General features: G+C 39.8%; 1 protein-coding gene across 1 annotated transcript in view; it reads left to right on the forward strand.

The window, feature by feature from the left end:
* Positions 1–15,401, forward strand: part of LOC131790570 (bridge-like lipid transfer protein family member 2) — a 30,840-nt gene extending 15,439 nt beyond the window's left edge. The window contains exons 37-70 of the mRNA XM_059107787.2: positions 47–185; positions 391–487; positions 773–869; positions 951–1,031; positions 1,243–1,314; positions 1,489–1,583; positions 1,980–2,250; positions 2,776–2,828; positions 3,400–3,472; positions 3,960–4,061; positions 4,142–4,207; positions 4,524–4,640; positions 4,923–5,013; positions 5,243–5,409; positions 5,502–5,795; positions 6,393–6,488; positions 6,759–6,824; positions 6,971–7,068; positions 7,477–7,560; positions 8,043–8,135; positions 8,518–8,567; positions 9,279–9,393; positions 9,832–9,928; positions 10,061–10,148; positions 10,287–10,445; positions 10,578–10,621; positions 11,286–11,450; positions 11,778–11,840; positions 12,306–12,377; positions 12,672–12,812; positions 13,010–13,080; positions 13,610–13,646; positions 13,945–14,026; positions 14,644–15,401. Coding sequence (XP_058963770.2) covers positions 47–185; positions 391–487; positions 773–869; positions 951–1,031; positions 1,243–1,314; positions 1,489–1,583; positions 1,980–2,250; positions 2,776–2,828; positions 3,400–3,472; positions 3,960–4,061; positions 4,142–4,207; positions 4,524–4,640; positions 4,923–5,013; positions 5,243–5,409; positions 5,502–5,795; positions 6,393–6,488; positions 6,759–6,824; positions 6,971–7,068; positions 7,477–7,560; positions 8,043–8,135; positions 8,518–8,567; positions 9,279–9,393; positions 9,832–9,928; positions 10,061–10,148; positions 10,287–10,445; positions 10,578–10,621; positions 11,286–11,450; positions 11,778–11,840; positions 12,306–12,377; positions 12,672–12,812; positions 13,010–13,080; positions 13,610–13,646; positions 13,945–14,026; positions 14,644–14,783 — 3,576 coding nt within the window. The 3' untranslated portion in view covers positions 14,784–15,401. The remainder of the gene's footprint in view (positions 1–46; positions 186–390; positions 488–772; positions 870–950; positions 1,032–1,242; positions 1,315–1,488; positions 1,584–1,979; positions 2,251–2,775; positions 2,829–3,399; positions 3,473–3,959; positions 4,062–4,141; positions 4,208–4,523; positions 4,641–4,922; positions 5,014–5,242; positions 5,410–5,501; positions 5,796–6,392; positions 6,489–6,758; positions 6,825–6,970; positions 7,069–7,476; positions 7,561–8,042; positions 8,136–8,517; positions 8,568–9,278; positions 9,394–9,831; positions 9,929–10,060; positions 10,149–10,286; positions 10,446–10,577; positions 10,622–11,285; positions 11,451–11,777; positions 11,841–12,305; positions 12,378–12,671; positions 12,813–13,009; positions 13,081–13,609; positions 13,647–13,944; positions 14,027–14,643) is intronic.
* The last annotated feature ends 2,248 nt before the right edge of the window (positions 15,402–17,649 follow it).

Consider the following 17,649-nt stretch of genomic DNA (forward strand, 5'->3'; position numbering starts at 1 on the left):
TTTTTTGCCATAATTTGTGGTGATTGTTTAAATGTTCATCCCACAGATGCGCCTGCTGTATCATGGCCATCTCCACCTAGCCATGCGCGAATGGTACCTGTACTTTAGTGCATCCAGGAATCCTTATGATACTACAGAGAGGATGCAGTGGGAGTGGAAACAGGCTAAGTTTGATTGGACCAATGGTATGTGAATGAAACAATTCCCTGTTTCCGTACGCGTTTTCGAAGAGACTCTATCCTCTTTGATACCCCTGTGCTGAATGGATATTATTTTTTCGTGGAGTTAAACTGTAGCTCCAAGTATCTTGCTTGATTATCTTAGACTTTCAAACGAGGAGCCATTCTTTAGCATTACGAGTCTGAGCAACCTGTTCTGGTTACTTTCCAGGTCGAATTGTTGTTGAAGGTGATTTTGACCTGCATACCAGGGCAGCATCTAAGTATGATGATCGACAGGTTCTCCATTTGCCTGCATTTAAATTATGGTGAGTTAAACGTCGACGAGAAAGCAGGATGAAAATCAGGATAGATAAAGGGTACATAAAGAATGCATTGCTTGGGAGAACTCAATTTAAACGCGTGTACACTCCCTTGAGCGCGGAAAAATACAAATGGCAAAGTCATAGTTGGTTTTACTTTTGCATCTGATTGGTGGAGAGGTTTGTGCGAATTTCCAGGCAAATGAAAGAGCAAAGTTAAGCAAAACCAGTGAAATCCTGAATTATTTTCAACACCTGAAAATTGCTAAAAATGTCTGATCCTGATTCCAGCACAAGCATGAAGTGGCATTGTCAGGGTGATCCAAATGATCATCACTCAGTGATTCAGTGTGCTCCAGACAAAATACCACAACTGGCTCCTAACCAGGTATGTAGGAATGCAGCAAGAAACAAAAGGGATGGTTAGTAATTATCTGCTAATGATTTTGAGTTGTTGTTTTTTTTTTAGGTTCATGACTCATATGCAGCTTTCAGATCTCAAAACCTTACTCTAGACGTTTCCCTAGAAACAGGACTGACCAATAAAAAGGTTTGTTCAATGAAAGAGTTCACTTTATGGTATCAATGATATTCATCCCAAGTGCATAATATAATGAACATGAATTTTAAATCTTTTAAATCCAGCTATTTTAATATATTTACCAGCTTGATAAAACATGAAACTATCCTTACTAATTTATAATAAAATCTACAGCTGTCAGAAGGGAGAGTTTGTTGACTTTGTTTAATTAACTTGACAGGACTACTCCCAGAGCGACCCACCCAAGCTGTTCATGTTTGCCAGCACATTTAGATGGTTCCAGAAATATCAGGTAAGCTTCCAAAAGTATTCAGAATATTTCTGGTGAACAGCATTTGGACTTAGATTGATGACAATAAGAAAAAAAACGCGATTAGATATTTGTGCACGGTGAGGAAATTGTAGTTAGGTTTAAGTTTAGACATTAACGCGATTGGAGAGCTTCATTTGTGTCATTTGGTTATAGGCTGTGGTGTTGTGGTATGTGTCACGGCCAATCAAGAGAGGAACTTATTTTAAACGGAACCGGGTGAAGAAGCGTCCTCTTGGACGACATTATAGGTTAGCACATTGTTCATAGTTTCTTTTGTTTTTGTTCGTTATTTTATTAAAACAGCTTTAAAAAGAGAGACGTAATAAATTCACAGACATCAAATTTAAGATAAGACAACGAAATTAAAGCTGATTTTGGCGGAAATCAAATCTTCTCTCTCAGAAATGGTGACTGGAATTTTGGTTTTTTTTTCACAATAGACTTTACTAGTAATTTACTTAGCCTCAACTAAACACGAGTGGTGTTGGGTGAATTTTGGGAGGTATGCCAACCCTCGAATGCGTCTCAGGTTTGCCTAACTTTCGATCATTCTCTCAACCTCCTTCAAAAATACCCGCGAGTCCAAAAGCTGAATGTTACGTGAGAAATCTATGCTGTACTAAACTAAATGTCACCTTCCACAGGGAGGTCAACTTATCGCTGCATTTTCCCGAATTTTCTTGGTGGTACTGGGGCTCATTTACACAACAAAGAGGGTTTGAGCTGTCACTAGGGAACGGTTTTCTAGAGACCACCTACCGCCTGGCGCTCAGAGAGCATCGTGATGGCCTGGTGCGGAGACCAGCTGCTGACTGGAGTGCAGCTAAACTTCGAAGTGAAGTGTTGAATGTTACGTGTCATTTGTACGGTTTAGAAGAAGTGGATGGAAAGGAAAGCAGTGATGAGTATGCGGAGGTGTGTTGGTGTCTCTTAACCTTTTACATCCTAATATCAGTATGCATATTCTCTATACTGTTCTCTATTGCGGAGAAAAAATTGTGTAAATCGAGAGTTTCTTTAATTGGGGATTATTTCCTCTATTCTTTTGACCTTAATTTTGATTCAGGGATGTTATTGCAAGGAGAAATTAGGTGTTAGTCTTACTCAGGGGTCAAAGGGTGAACCTTTTTACTGCTGAGGTCCTAACAACGACGATTACTTAGCTTTGTAAATGACAACTTCGTATACTGACTGAGGTGTGCTTAAAATATATGCACATCACTATTCAGCTTCATTAAGACGCAACTCTGTGAACTGGTGTGTGTTTCGTTGGATTTTTTCTCATAGTAAAGTCTTACGATACTTTCAAGAATTAAAATTGATGAAGCTTTTGAATCAAAACATGAATTGTAACCCAGTGAGTACTTGGAAAAACAAACGGTTTTTGTGGTTTAACGAAAACGATTTTGCTTTATTTAAAATCATTCTATTGTTTTTCAGGTTAGTTCTATAGACTTGGAACCCACAAAGTACTATCTTCTTGCAGCATCAAGGCGAGTTTTGTGTTGTGAATACTCAAAAAAATTAAATTTTCAAAAGTTCAAGATTCAAGTTTCGCAAAACAAATCATGGCCGAGATTTACCGTCGTTTGTTCCTAGCTAGTGCAAGACAATTTGCTCATTTGCTTGTATGTGCTAACAGAAAATGCGTGACATTGTCATTTTATTGCATTCGGGGACTCTGCGCAAAAGGGAATGAATGGGGCGCTTTCCATTCATCAGGTCTGGCTGAACTTGAAGTGCTTCTTGCCAGTGTAAGTGGAAAACAGTAGACAGTTCCTTGTGATTATGAATACCTGTTCTCTTGGGCGCGTTTCTTTACGAGAAGGACCTTGAATTATTTAGTTAATGAGCATGTAGGGGGCGTCAAAACGAACTGGCTGAACTCAAACGACAGGGCTAATTACAACACAACCAGTTGAGTTAGTTCTCAGAACTGACCCGTTTCATTCATGGACAGGACCATTTGACAAATAAAAAGCGACCTTAGGTTTGCTTACATGTGAATATGCGACATGAATATGCTATTAATGCATCAGCGCTTTTCTTCTTCTTTGTGAGCAGGTTGGAGTACTCTCGTCAAGAAACGTCGAAGAAACAAGAATCATGTATAGACGGCCCTCCACCAGAGCTTCAGGTAAGCTGTATTTATATGGGTAAAAATTCCGCTTGTGGCAGTTGCCTGCTGCACTCGGAAGAATGACGTGTCATGAACTGCATTTACATGTATATTTATCCTGGTCAAGCCAAGAGGGAATGTATGACTACTAGGCTTCTTGATCAAAACTTGTCGTGCCGGTTCTTGGACATGGAAACTTTCGGAGGAGATTGTGAAGTGTTTGATGGTAATTTGTATTCAGAAAGTTTAGCTCTCGACACGTTTCCTTGGTTCGTTTTATTTGCTAATGGTTATGTCGATCAGGATGTGCTTGCTAGGGAAACAAGCCAGTTTAAATGCTGCCTTATCCAAGAGCATAACATCACTGAAATCCTAGTTAAGAATTGAACCTAGAGTTCTCCTTATCTGGTGTTATCATGTCATCATCATTTCGTCTTCACTCAAGGCGGAGGACATCCCACGGTTAAGCTAATTTGTTTTTATCAATATTTCTCCGACATAACAGAACTACAGTCATCGCGTTGTGTGCCATGACTTGAAGGGAGCCTGGACACTAACCAACCGTCGTATAGCATTTGGTCTGTTTGAAGCTTACACCAATGCTCAGGTCAGATGCACTGTGATCACTGTTTATGAATCATATGAAGTTTTGGTAAAATTATAACGGTCCTCTTTGTTTACCATCAGGTTTTGAAGAAAAACCTCTCCGCTGATGCTCTAAAATTCACAATTGTGGAAAAGAAGGACAAACAGGTATGTTTGGTGCCATCACCAAACGGCACAGCACTATTGAAGGTTTAAAAGGTGTATTGAACAATTCCCATCAAGTGATAAGTATTCTGAACGAAGTGGCTCCATGATCGAAGGAAGATGATTGTAATGATAACTTCTGAAGTAGTTCCTGTTTTGGTTTTCCTTAATACATTTACATTTTATGGCGTGTCACTCGCCGGCTTTTTTGTGAGGTTTCTCTGATAGTTAGCTGGTAATCATTTTTTACTCGAGGGTGGAAAGAGCACTGAAAGAGTTAATTGTAACTGTAAACTCAAAGGCACACTTTGCCCACCAGGATGAGTATAAAGGATCACTGGATGCTTCAGCCAAGGCTCGATCAGTGTCAGCAACAAACATGCTGGAAAAACTTGTTATGGAAAAGGAGTTGAAGTTCGTAGCGTTTGCTGAAGAGGTACAGTAACGCGAAGCCATTTTCGTCATTTCGTAGAATCCATAGAGGTAGTCACGTTCGAAATGGTTCTAAGAATAGTCTGTTAAGTTGCAAACTCCTGTGGATGTCATTTCTAAGAACCGGCATACTAAAATACTAAATACTCTATTCCTAAGGTTTAGATAACTCTATTTGTTGAGAAGACTACAAAGACCGTCAGAGAAAGTGAAAAAGGCATACTCAACATCTTTTCCTCTTCACCGAAGGCTAAACTGTAAATAACAGTTATTTTAACTCCTTCAGGGTACCGCTGAACACGAGCAAGTTACAGAAGCTCAACTTCATGGAGTGGCTTTGAGTACAACAAATGATGTCGTCGAATATAACTGGCATAGTAAGTAGTAGGCCTCATTTGAAAAGGTGTACTTTGTTGACTGACAGACAGTATCGGTCTCAGGTAGAACATCTCTAGTAAGAGCAAGGGAAAACGGGCTCTCTTTATAGCATACGGTGTGGCTATCTCCTGGTAAATTATTACAGAAAACTGCACTGAAATCTGACGCTACCAGATAATACACAGAGTTAAGTCATGAAGGTTATATCACCATTTGTTTTTTTGCTAGTTGCATTGGTGAACTCACAGATCGTTCTCAAAGGAATTGAGTCTGAAGGATGTGTACTGGTTGCAGCTGGTAATGCCAAGATATTGAACAGACTTCACACTCCAGTGTGGAGCAAAGGAGAGCTCTTTAACAAGAAGACATGGGTGGGAAATGTGGAAAATCTACAGGTATTTACCGAAGAAAAAAACACAGGCTCCTAACAAAACAAGATCTTTATCTTTGGTGATCATTTACAGGTAATCATTTCCTTTTTCTCCAGTACTTTGCCACTGTAGGTGCCGAGGACAATATTGGTTTAGACAGCACTCCTTGGTTAAATACCTCAGTGATCACGGGCCGGCAAAACAAGAACTCGTTCGATATAGCTGACCTGGCCAACATCGTGGGGTCAGGAGAGGCTGTTGGCGGAATGGTAGATGCAGATGTTGGGAATACAGGGCAGGAGCCCACGCAGTTACAGCGGATTGTGGCTCGTTGCGGCTGTGAATTTCATTTTGTGAGCTTCAGTCCTGATTTGGATCCTGTTGCTGAAGAACATGCGCATGAAGTCGTGGTGAGTAAATTCTAAAGGAAATTCTTCATCTAATGTAATTTTCTTGCATGACAGAGCAATTTCAGTTGATTGTCGATGGCAGTCTGGTTTTGTCCGAGATCCTATGGGTTCTTCTTTACGTCGGCCATTGATTGGCTGCCGAAAAAATGTGCCTCCCCCTGATTAGAAACAAGTTTCAATCCTTCTGGGCGACTCGGTAACTTGTGTTTTTCCACTCTCCAGTTCCTTCTCAGAGTCTACTACTGCCTCCCTCCTTCTTTCTATTTCGCCGTTGTGATTTCTTTGTGTTTGGCTTTTCCACCTTTATACTAAATAAAAAGCTATCAAACAACTAGGTACATTGAGGTAGAAAAAAATTGAATTTGGTTGCCGTGAGCGCAGATCATAGTGAAAGCCTCTTATGAGTGAAAAAGAGGAAAGGAGGATGGAAACTTTCTGTCTTGCTCAAGGGGCAATTTCAAAACATTAAACCGAGTTGTTAAAAGTTTGTTGCTTAAATGCAAAACATTGCTGAAAACTTGAGTGATATGACTGTATGATAATGCTGGTAGTTTTAATTCAATTTGTCCAACATTTATTTGTTGTCACTCATTTTAGCCTCCATCGCATTCCAGTCATCTCCGAGAGGACAGACACGTGGCAGTAAACACTTTCACCATCAGACACAAGTTGCTGGAGATCTCCACTAACTCTGTAAGTTCTGTGTAAAGAAATTCTCGATTCAACTGCAACTTAATTGCATGTGACACTTCCCTACCCCACCCCCGTTGTCAAGAGAAACTGGCAATTTATGATGGTAAACTAGCTCGAACCTGGTGTCGAATGCCTGCACAACGCTTGTGAAGTAAAGACCCTCCGCTTTTCCCCTCACAAAGGAAATTTTTCCCCACCCATCTATCCTTCGTTTATCCCTAAACAGAAGTCCGCCAGTTTTGCTGATGTTATTGTTTTTCTTTCCTGCAGGCTCAGTTCGCCATGCTCATTGACATTGCCCATAATGTTGTGTTGTACACAGAACCTAAAAAGAAGGTGGGTAGTAGTTTCCATTTACTCAACAGCAGGAACTCAACTTTACTGCAACTTCTTTAAAGCAAACACCATACGATCCACGTTACCGTCCGCTCAATAAAGATACCCTTACATAGTGATCATTATATATATATATATGTCAACAGGAAGCGTTTGACAGACTCCAGAGAATGAGGTTTCAGTTACGTCTTTCCACTTCAGAAGATCAACGAGCTCAAATTCTTAGACTGCAGAACACTGTCAGGTAAGGATGTTATAAGCCTGCAAATAAATTGTATCAATGATTGAGCCAAAAAATTGCTACAACATTGATAGTAATGCGCAAGACACCAAAGTTCAATGGAACCCTACCATGAAGCATAGTAATTTTACAGGTTTAGGTTTTACAAGTGTATTGTGGATTGAGGAGAATTTCCTTAGTCTGCAAAAATAAGTTCCCGCAGTAAAAAAATCCGGAAACTAAAACGCCTCAAAATGTGCCCCCTTTTGTCCAAACAAAGATAGGGATAAGGTAAGATTTTTGTTTGATTTTGTAGGTGTGTTAGCCCTGTTAAGAGTTCAGTTTAGACTTCAGTGAAGTACCCTAACATGAGACGTCAGCAGTTCTGTTTCGCTGTGGTCTTTTTTACAGTTGAGTTGTTTTTGTTTGTAGATCTCTTCAGACGGAAATGCGGAGGTTAGAGAGAGAGCTGTATGAAGTGAACACGTTAAGAAAGGAAGCCATCAATGATCAAGAGTAAGACTTTTTAAGTGCAACAGTTAGGGCATATTTCGTTTGCGTGTTGTAAAGATCAGAACCAAAGTAATAAAGATGGCCAATCAGAACTATGATGAATACTTCAAGGAGCAAATGGGAACCCAAAGTGAACTCGTGTTAACCACCCTAAGCGCGGGAAAGCGCAAATTTCCAAATTGTCGCCGATTGCTTTTTACTTAAGCCCAGATTGGGTGAGTTGGCGCCTGTTTCTGTTGACCAAGCACAGAGCTGTTTCCGTCGTGTGTGTCTGCCACCATAAAAAACTGCCTGATGTATATAGTGCAAACTGATTGTTTGATCAGGTGAACAATTTTCTGCGATCAGCGTATAAAATATATTGCCTATCGTCTCTGGTTTTATCGATCACAATCAAATGACTCCAGTTTTCTCCTTTACTCCGGGATGAAAACGAAGCGAAAGAAAATATAATGATTCCTCACCCTGAATTTTATCTTGTTCAGGCTCACTGATGCTGTTATCCATATCGAGAGAGAAATCATACAGCTAAAGGAGAAGTTGAGTTCTTCAAGCACTGAACTGAAAATTATGATAAGGTGATTAGTCGTTAATTTTTTAAAGCATGATAGATACCCCTCTTTCTTCAAAACTTGGACTAACGTTCCTCTAAGCCCAGTGGCTGTTAAAGCTGGTGGAGCTAAGAGTGCTGCTGTGGCTCCAGGTTGGGAGCCATGGGTTTTCCTCGATATCTTTGGGACGAGTTCCCTAACATTTTGGCTTTTACATATGTCTCTACAAGAAACATACTGATGGCGCTTTCCATCGTTCAGGTTTGGCCAAATTAAGAGAACTGTATAACAGGATTGATACTGTGAAGAGAAGTTGGAGAGTTAAACAGTCCTCCATGTATTATACAGAAACAGCTGTTTTGTCCCGCTGAATATTAATAAATGTTTTTTTTCCTTCTATATTTGGCAGTGCGTACAAGGACTTTCTGATGAATTTGGACACGCCTACGCCTGAGAAAGGTGAGACTGTTCTTCAAAGGTCTTACTGCAATGATCGAGTGGGTAACCATTTGAATGGTCCTTCGTTCATTGGTCAAAAGAGAGTCGAGTTGAAGGGAATCATACGCGCTAGATGATTGGTAGTTTCTTGGGATTTTTCTCAGTCCGCAGCACTCGTTATGCCTTTTTCGTCTTATGTGTAGCACATTTTGAGAATATTTGCGTGAATAAAAAAACAACAAATAATTAAATGACAAAGGTGATAGGATGGAAAAAAAAGATCAGGTGAACGTCGAGTACATGACACAGAAATCTTATCTTCCTGTCTTGTCCTGTTCTGTCCTGTCCTGTCCTGTCCTGTCCTGCCCTGTCCTGTCCTGTCCTGTCCTGTCCTGTCCTGTCCTGTCCTTTCCTTTCCTTTCCTGTCCTGTCCTGTCCTGTCCTGTCCTGTCCTGTCCTGTCCTGTCCTGTCCTGTCCTGTCCTGTCCTGTCCTGTCCTGTCCTGTCCTGTCCTGTCCTGTCCTGTCCTGTCCTGTCCTGTCCTGTCCTGTCCTGTCCTGTCCTGTCCTGTCCTGTCCTGTCCTGTCCTGTCCTGTCCTGTCCTGTCCTGTCCTGTCCTGTCCTGCCCTGCCCTGCTGTGCCTTGCCATCCTGTTCCATCCTGTAGCGATATATATACAGGCCACATACGATATTTTCATAATTTTTTCTGTTTCTCTGCTTCCCTTTTCAGTTACCACTGCGGAGGTGATTAAACTGGCTGAAGTTTACTTCAATCATGCTTCATGGCAGCTGAATCAAGAAGACGGACAGTTAGCCATAGCCGATGCAAAATTAACTGACTTCAGGTAAATAACCTGCTGTTGAAAAGTAGCTTAGGCCTAGAGTGGAATTCAAGCAAAACAACAGGGTTATAGAATTAAAATCTTGATGATGTGTATTTGTGTTGTTGATGTAATTGTTTATTTATTTTTTTGTTTTTGTTTTGGTTGTTGTAGAGGTGCCCTTACGTTCTAGAAACAAAAATGTTATCTTCGGTTGACCACGGTATATATTACTGGCCATTCATAACTCGTCAGATTACTCAGCAACATAAAGGATATATTTCCTGTTGAATAACTCGGATCAATATCAGTATCTGGGCAACTGCCCACCTACCCCTCCCCTAACTCAACAAGAGTCAATTGACAACAAGTTAAGGTTAATTTTGGGTTAGGGGAGGGGTAGGTGGGCAGTTGCTCAGATACTGATATTGATCCAATAACTCTTTCAAATGACTTTGTTAGTTACAGGAAAACTACTCTCAGGGGCTCCACTGTAGAACATCGGTTGGAATTGGGAAAGTTTCACGTCAGAAATCTGTTACCCAACAGCATTTATAAGGTAAGCTGACTATACTGAGAATTTCCTTGATTTCTATTAGAGCTTGAAAGACGTAGTGGTTTAGTGGTAAGCGAACTGGACTCAGGAGTGACGCTTTTATTCATCTGTTTCTTTCTTGTATATCTGATTTAGGATGCTATGAGCCCGCTAGACGTCAGCGGTAAGGGTCACGTGGACAGAGCCGTGGCTGTACGGATATTCAGTAGAGTGAGGCCGCCAGGTTTGTGAACAAAACTTCTCGATTCTAGAATTAGTATAAGTGATTGAGGATACCGTTTAGTGCAGATTTCAGGGCATTATATTCATTATTCTTAGGCATGACCATGAAGAAAAAATGTGTGTTCATTTCTTTCTACAGTTGGAGGAATTGGAGTGAAGGAGCATTTTGAAGTGAACGTATGTCCGCTGGCCGTTCGCTTGACGCACCGCTTGTTCAAGAAAGTCATGGTGTTTTTCTTTCCCCAGCGAGAGCATGAATATGAGGGTGAAGTGGGAGAAGTAGAGCTTGGATTCAGAGGTTAGTAGTGTGTTCTCACCCCAATACTTTTACGTGTCCTTCTTCAATGTAGGCAAAGCCCTTCTCATAAAATCAGTTCATTTTAGGAAGGTGTATATAAATAATGAAACAATTGTGTCTTAATTTTGCCAGGGATGGAATTTGAGGAAAAGGAGATGTTCATTTACGAAGATGAGGTAAAATAGGCGGAACATTTTTCAGGCCATGGCAGTTTGACTCCAACACATTCTTAAATTGTAGAGAATACGATTCAACTAGCTACCACAGCCCTTCTTTACAAAACCTTTTTTCATCTTCGTCTAAACGCATGCTAACAGATATAAAATGTAAACATTTGATTACTGAGAAGAACACTTTTTGGTTGAGTGTCGAACATGATCCCTGGTTGTTTTGGGTTCGCTTTACTTCCGTCCTTGATTGGTCAAGAAAACTTGCGCCATCCTTTCAACCAATCAAATGCCGGTTGGAAACCAGTCGCCGTTTCTTTACTTTCGTTTTCCCGCGCCGTGGGGGGCATACTTGAACGTATTTGCATGGAGTTCTCAGTCGCTCCCCGCACGCCCCAAGTGCACAACGCTTTGCCCCGGCCAGGACTAGAACCCGGGTCGTCCGACTCGGAGCCCAGTGCACTGACCAATGGACTCCTGGACAAAGCCGTGGCTTTGGCGTGCCCGCGGTACAGTTGACCACGCATGTTAAAAGTAGCACCTTGTACGGTTGTACGGTCGAAAGTCCAAATTTTCTCGGCTTGATGGGTTACTACTACCATTTTGTATAATTATGGGGCTACGCTCTGCGAGCTCCGCTAGAAACGCACTCTGTCCTTTTATATTTTATCAGGATTTCTTAGGTCCTCCTACAGGTGGTAAAGCGACATCTTTGAAGCGATCTCCGAGTTCTCTGTCTGCAGTATCAGGAAGTTCCATAGAATCCTTCAGACATAAGAAAAGTAACACAACACTGACAGACTATCCTCCTACGTCGCCATCAAACAAGGATAAAGGGGTAAGAGAATCAAATTTGGCGAATGTGTAAACACCAAATTTCCTGAAGGGCTTTTCAACGAGATGTATAGCAGTCACGAGTGCGATTTACGAACTAGATCTCTGGGGTTTAATTTTTGATAACTCAAGCGCGAATGAACCATTCCTATAGTCGGCATTTGAAGATTACAATAAATGTGTAAAGTTTGTGGCATAACTCAGATAAATACAACACAAAAGAGCAAAACACAAGGGAGGGGACGGGTAACATTAGTTGTGCGCAGCCGGTTTTTGGTCTTATCACGCAAAATGCTTTTTTTATTATCATTCGTATCCATTTGAACCACAGACAAAGAAGAAAAGTACGTTTTACAAACGAATCAGCGATTACGATGACCTTGACAAAATGAAGGTAAGCTGTGTACTGATTGTGTTACGTGATCTCCACAAGTATTTAACAATATAAGAAAGTTTTCTTTCTTGTTGGTGAAGGTGGAGGGGGGGGGGGGGGTGGGGTGGTTGATTGGATGATGCGCTGCGCCCAAATTTGCAAAATTTCCCCGGGGTACTTAGGACAGTATCGTACGATTTTGGACACCAGAGTCTGATTTTTTACAGTTGTGTCCGATTTTGGACACTAGTGCTTGATTTTGGACACTAGTGTTTGATTGTGGAGGTTAATGTCTGATTTACGACACTACGCTAATGTCTGATTTGGACACTAGTGTGATAATAGTTTGCGGATAGTGAAGCACGACGCACTGATGGGGAATTACTTTAACTACTTTAAGTTTTATATGCAGCTGAAATGAAGTGTTTTGTTCTGTGTTTACTTTAAAAATTAATCACCTAATGGAAATACATTTGCTTTTTCCAGGAGAGGGCCTCTAAGAATAACTCTTTTATTTATGTAAAGATCCCTGAAGTGTCCTTACTTGTCAGCTACAAGGTTTGTTATTAACTTATGTTCGTGAATTTTCAATTATTCCCCTGAAGCAATATTCAGATAAAAGATCAACAATACTTTTCAAGTTTTGTTGGTGTTAAGTGAATGTTGTCGTAATGTAAGGTTGATTAACAATCGTCTGTTGGGGGTAAAAAGACGATTTAAAACTTTCCACAAGTCGATCCATGTTCGCTTTCTCCACCCTTTCCCACCATTTTTTTAGCCATGTTAGCCTCCCCTCTTCTAAGGTAAGTATATTCTTTCTTCTAATCAGCATTATGTCGCTTATTTCTTTAGGGCGAAAAAGACAGGAACATTATGGATGTTCATGACTTCAGCCTGCTCATTCCCACCTTAGAGTATCACAATCGTACATGGACGTGGCATGATCTGTTGATGGCCATGAAGAAAGACTGTGTCAATGTGCTTGTATCACAAGTAAGTTCTTCACAATAGACCTTTCCTTTACCCTTAGACGACCAGTTTGCATTTATTCATTTTTATTATGTATTTCTCGGTCGGAAGACAAGTTGAGACTTGGAGATATTGTATCATAACTTTCAGGTCTCCTTCTTTAAGTACTTGGTTTTTCTGTTTGTTTACCGGTTAAAACTTGATTGTTATTTTTTTTGTAGGCTATAAAGGAAAAGCTTCATCTTGTAGGAGGACATGGCACAGAAACCAAGGAGTCCAAATCACAAGCCAAGTGAGTTTCTTTTTCGCAGCTGTTACTAAGAATATAAAGAAGCGCAACACCTCTCGTTAGTTTTTAATTTTGATTGTCACGTAACGCAACTTCACTGTGGCGGCAGTGATGGGTGGCAGCTGCGAAGTAGGCTGGTGAATTATGAATTGGAGATAAAGAAGAGGAGTTGTACCAGGTTGTGACCACTTACAAGTGTGTGTTTGTAAACAAAACCATAAGATTTGATGTCCGTTGGTCTTATCCACCCTTTTTCATAGTTTCGCCTATCATCAAACTCTTATGCGCATAAGAAGCTAATGGAAACGAAAACTTTCGAACATCGTTTCTCAAATGTTTTGAAAACACTCCTTCTCAAGGCGTCACATATATTTGCTTATGTAAACATTTCGGACAGGGAAAAAAATGATCGAAATTTAAACGAAAATGTTTAGTCTGGTGTAGCTGTGAGGGCATGAGACTAGTTAAAAATGCAATTGTGTAATCGGGGCTCAAGTGATCTACTCTTGTTTTTTTTTTTCCTTTCTCTCAGGGAAGAAGATAAAGCACGAATGCTTTTAGGAGGCTTTGTAAGTTGATAAGATGTTTCGGGGTTTATTCTAGAAATTTGTCAAAGAAGACCCAGTTGGCCCCCTTATATAATTTTAGGGAGAGCCCTTCGCTTAAAAAGGGCGCCCAAAATATTTAAATGTGGTGCCCCTGGAGGTATTGGCATAAATTTATGCTGCAATTTCCTTCTCTTAGCTAAGATCTAGGTTAAAATTTGGGGTTATAAGGCTTAACTTAAAGATCAATGTGATTTCTTTTCTCTCTGTTTTATCCGTTGGGCGCGACCTTCCGGTTATGTTCTTTTTCCTTTTATTTCAGCAACAGAAAGATCAGCATAAGAAGTCAAAGAAAAAGTTGTTTGGCAAATTGGCGAAGGTCGCTCGAGGCTCGAAACGAAAAGGTTCGTGTGACGGACCTGTCACCAACAAGACAACGATATTTCACCAAGAGAATATTAACAGTTTATATTTCTTGATTTTACTTACTGTCTTAAAGAATTTTTTATGGTCCTCTTCAATATCAAATTAATTTTTCTTTGCATACGATATAAAGCTGGGTCTTAATTATATACCAAACAAGCCTTTTGTAAGTTTATGGCGAACCGATTTTTAATCGAGTCTTGGAACTAATCGAGGTCTGATTGGTTTTGTTTAAGTACGCTCTGTAAATGCTCAAAAACTTTTGCGCCATTCTCTCAGCCAATCAGGTGTAGAATAAAAAAAATAATTGAGACTTGCACCGTGAACATGTGTTTACTCTGAGTTCTCATTGGTTCCTTGTTAATGTAAAACCTTGTTCTTATTGGCTATGGAGAATACTTTGATTTTAGTTAAACGATACTCCGTTGAAATGCGACGTCTAACAAAATAAGCGGGAACCGTATCTAGTCTTACTACAAATCCGTATAAACATGTAAACTTCAAGCCTTACCTTGTTATAGTCTAAGAAAGATCACTTGATATGTCAAGTCTCACTATCACTGAACAACCGTACTAAACACAACTTTATTCTCCCCAGGTCTCTTGCAGCCTGACGGAGCAGGCCCTGAGCCTGTTGACCTACAAGAAGATCAAGATTTTGAGGAATTCGGTACCTTTGAGATCGATGATCAACCACGGACAGAAGATGACGATGAAGATAAAGATGATACCGGTTAAATTAGCTGATGGAGTTACAACTTCTGTGCTTAAATTACAACTTCTGTGCAAAATGAGGGGAAATCAAGAATAGATTAGATGGAGAATTCCCATAAAAAATCAACAATCAGCCTTGCGAATTTTATTTTTATGAACGGGATAAAAATATGAATGTAGAAGTCACTCTTTGTCCTAGAACAAAAATTTCCAACCTACATTATTTGAAACACATACCGTTCTTGAGGATTACGTATTAGGTGGTTTTCAACTTGCTTTCTCTAACGTAGATTTTAAGGTGCAACTTAAAAGAGGATGGGGAATTGACACTTAGTTGTATTTTGAACGGTTCGATTTTTTTGACAGAACAACTTACGTGACCAGTGAAAGATGAATATTGTGATACCATTGGTTACGTAGAGAAATTATTTAAAATTACGTTTTCAAAATGAGATGTACAATTATAGTAATTAAGTGCGAGCTGAAGGTATTATTTAACCTTAGAGGCTTAGCTGTGAATTTTGTTTAGGATTATTTGCAATCAAATGTAAGGACAGTTCATAAATATTGTGGATACCCTAGGATTTGAATTAAGGGATCCCAATTTTCCAAATATTATTAAATCGAATCAGGTCGTCAAGATTCAATAGTGTTTAATATCTCTGTATGCTGCCCTCTTCTTGCGTTAAACGTTACCCAGTGCGTAACTTCCCTTTATTGCGTTCCCTAATGCTACCACTTCGTATGAGTGCATGTAAATCCTCAGTCGCGATGAATTTTGAACTGAAAGTGATTTTTGATTCAGGGTGAACATCTATAGTTCAGTAGCGACAACGTCTTAGAGGTGTGGCAGAGAACACAACTTGAACCCTGAATGTATTATTCCTTTAAACTCGTATCTTTTTCACGTCGCTGAGCCTCCTTTGGCTACAGATGATAAATGTTTATTGTTATTATTTACAAATATATTCTATTCGTCAATCGAGAATTTTACAGACCTGATAACATGTTGAACTTTACGGTGTAAAATTGGTCATCCTAAAAAGAAACAGCAAACCTAGGTAGACAGAGTTTTTCCTTACTAATTGAGTCAATTGCAAACAATTGAAAAAGAGATTCTTGTCGTCCTGTAGGATAGCTCCTAGGCTTCTAGGCTTGATTTTAGCTGTGCGTAGGACACCTAACATATGAATTTAAAATTCGACCTAGGTTACTGACAAGTTCCCCGCAGCTCAGTGGGTAGAGCATCTGACCGCACCATGATGCGGTCCGTGGTCAGGGTTCAAACCCTGGCGCGGGGAATCTTGTCATTTTTGTTTCTTTTTTTAAGTTTCTCGTCATACTGTTTTCCCTTTCCTTTTTTCGTGATAAGTCTTTGATGTCTAAATACGCGTTTGAAATGAGTGAGAGTGACTATTCTAAGACGAGGCATTAGTTCCATTGTTTTATTTTTTTTTTTCAATAAGTGTATGCATAATGTAGTATGGAGTTATACGGAATTTTTTTCAAAATTAGTTCAAACAAATTGAGTCTCGCAACGCTTACTAGCGATTTTATCCAATGCCTCTTTTCATTCCAGAGTTTTTTCCTCGTTACAAAATAGTCCCTACAGTCCAGTTACTGCTGGTTTTTTTCTCTTCTCACGTGCCAATTATACTCATAAGATGTGTCTCATTCCTCTTGATTCCTAGTTGGCTCAAAAACGTGCAAACTAAACTCTGCACCGAATCAGTGACGTATCAGTCAATTATTGGCTGCAGCTACTAATCCATATTCATCAGTAATATTGTAGAAGTTTCAACAAACCACGCTGTCTGTCAAAGAGTGAACAGGTGCCTTTCGAGCACTGAAAATGAAGTTGCACTCCGGAAAGAAGACGTTGGATCATTTCAGAAGAGTAACGTGAGCTCTCTGATGTTATTAACAATACGAAGTGAGTGCAAAATATTGTTTCCGATTCCTTATAGAGCTAAACTTACCTTATGATTTCGGTTGAACGACCAAATGCGAGTCAATTGCTTTGTCCCGGAGTGTCTCACCAACTCGAAGCTGAGTTTGATTGAATTAGGGTGTTGACTTCGATAAAAACCAGAGCCCATGATTGTAAAATATTTGAAGGGAAATTCATAGCTATCTTTCGTCGAAACAATGAAATGAAGATTTCAAAGAGGATTTTTTTGCAGTTGAATATGGCCACGAGATATGTCACGACTCTTCTACAAATAACTTGGTGACCTTTGCCCCATTTAACATTACTTTTCGAAATATTTTCGCGTTTTCCCTTTCTTCTATATTAGTGCTTTTGTGGCAACGAATTAGAGAGAAATTAAATTTGAAGGTCCTAAAATTGTCCGCGTTCGTTCTGAGACAGTAAGCATTCCCTGATTAAATCAATCATTTCTATTTTCAGGAAAAGCAAAGTTGTCAGAAGAATGGAAGAACAAAGATTCTGGTCAAGAGGAGACACTGAATTATTGGGGGTTACTGCAAAGATAAGAAGTTTGAGACTATCGAGTAAAAGTAGCAAAATGGTGGCACTTACATGTAGAATTATTGCACGAAGACCTCATTCTTCAACGAAGAGTATTGGAATGGATAAATCTGGTTACCTGGTAAGTGAATGGTTTTCAATTTGCCATCATTTTTGGAATAGTTCGTCATGATGCGGATTGTTATGCAAACCTTGAGCTATCGCATAATTTCATTTGAACTACAAGCTGTAATTTAGTGCAATTTATCTCAGATGATCTCATTCCATCGAAATAAGCAAAGCAATAACTAGAAATTGATTTAAACCTGGTGACAGAAAGCTGAAACTGGAAATCTTTGATTTCGAAGCTTTACTGGCCTTCTTGGTTTGCATAACAGTTTTTATCACCATTACACCCCA

This window comes from Pocillopora verrucosa, chromosome 2, assembly GCF_036669915.1.
Source record: "Pocillopora verrucosa isolate sample1 chromosome 2, ASM3666991v2, whole genome shotgun sequence".
NCBI classification, from domain to species: Eukaryota; Metazoa; Cnidaria; class Anthozoa; order Scleractinia; family Pocilloporidae; genus Pocillopora; species Pocillopora verrucosa.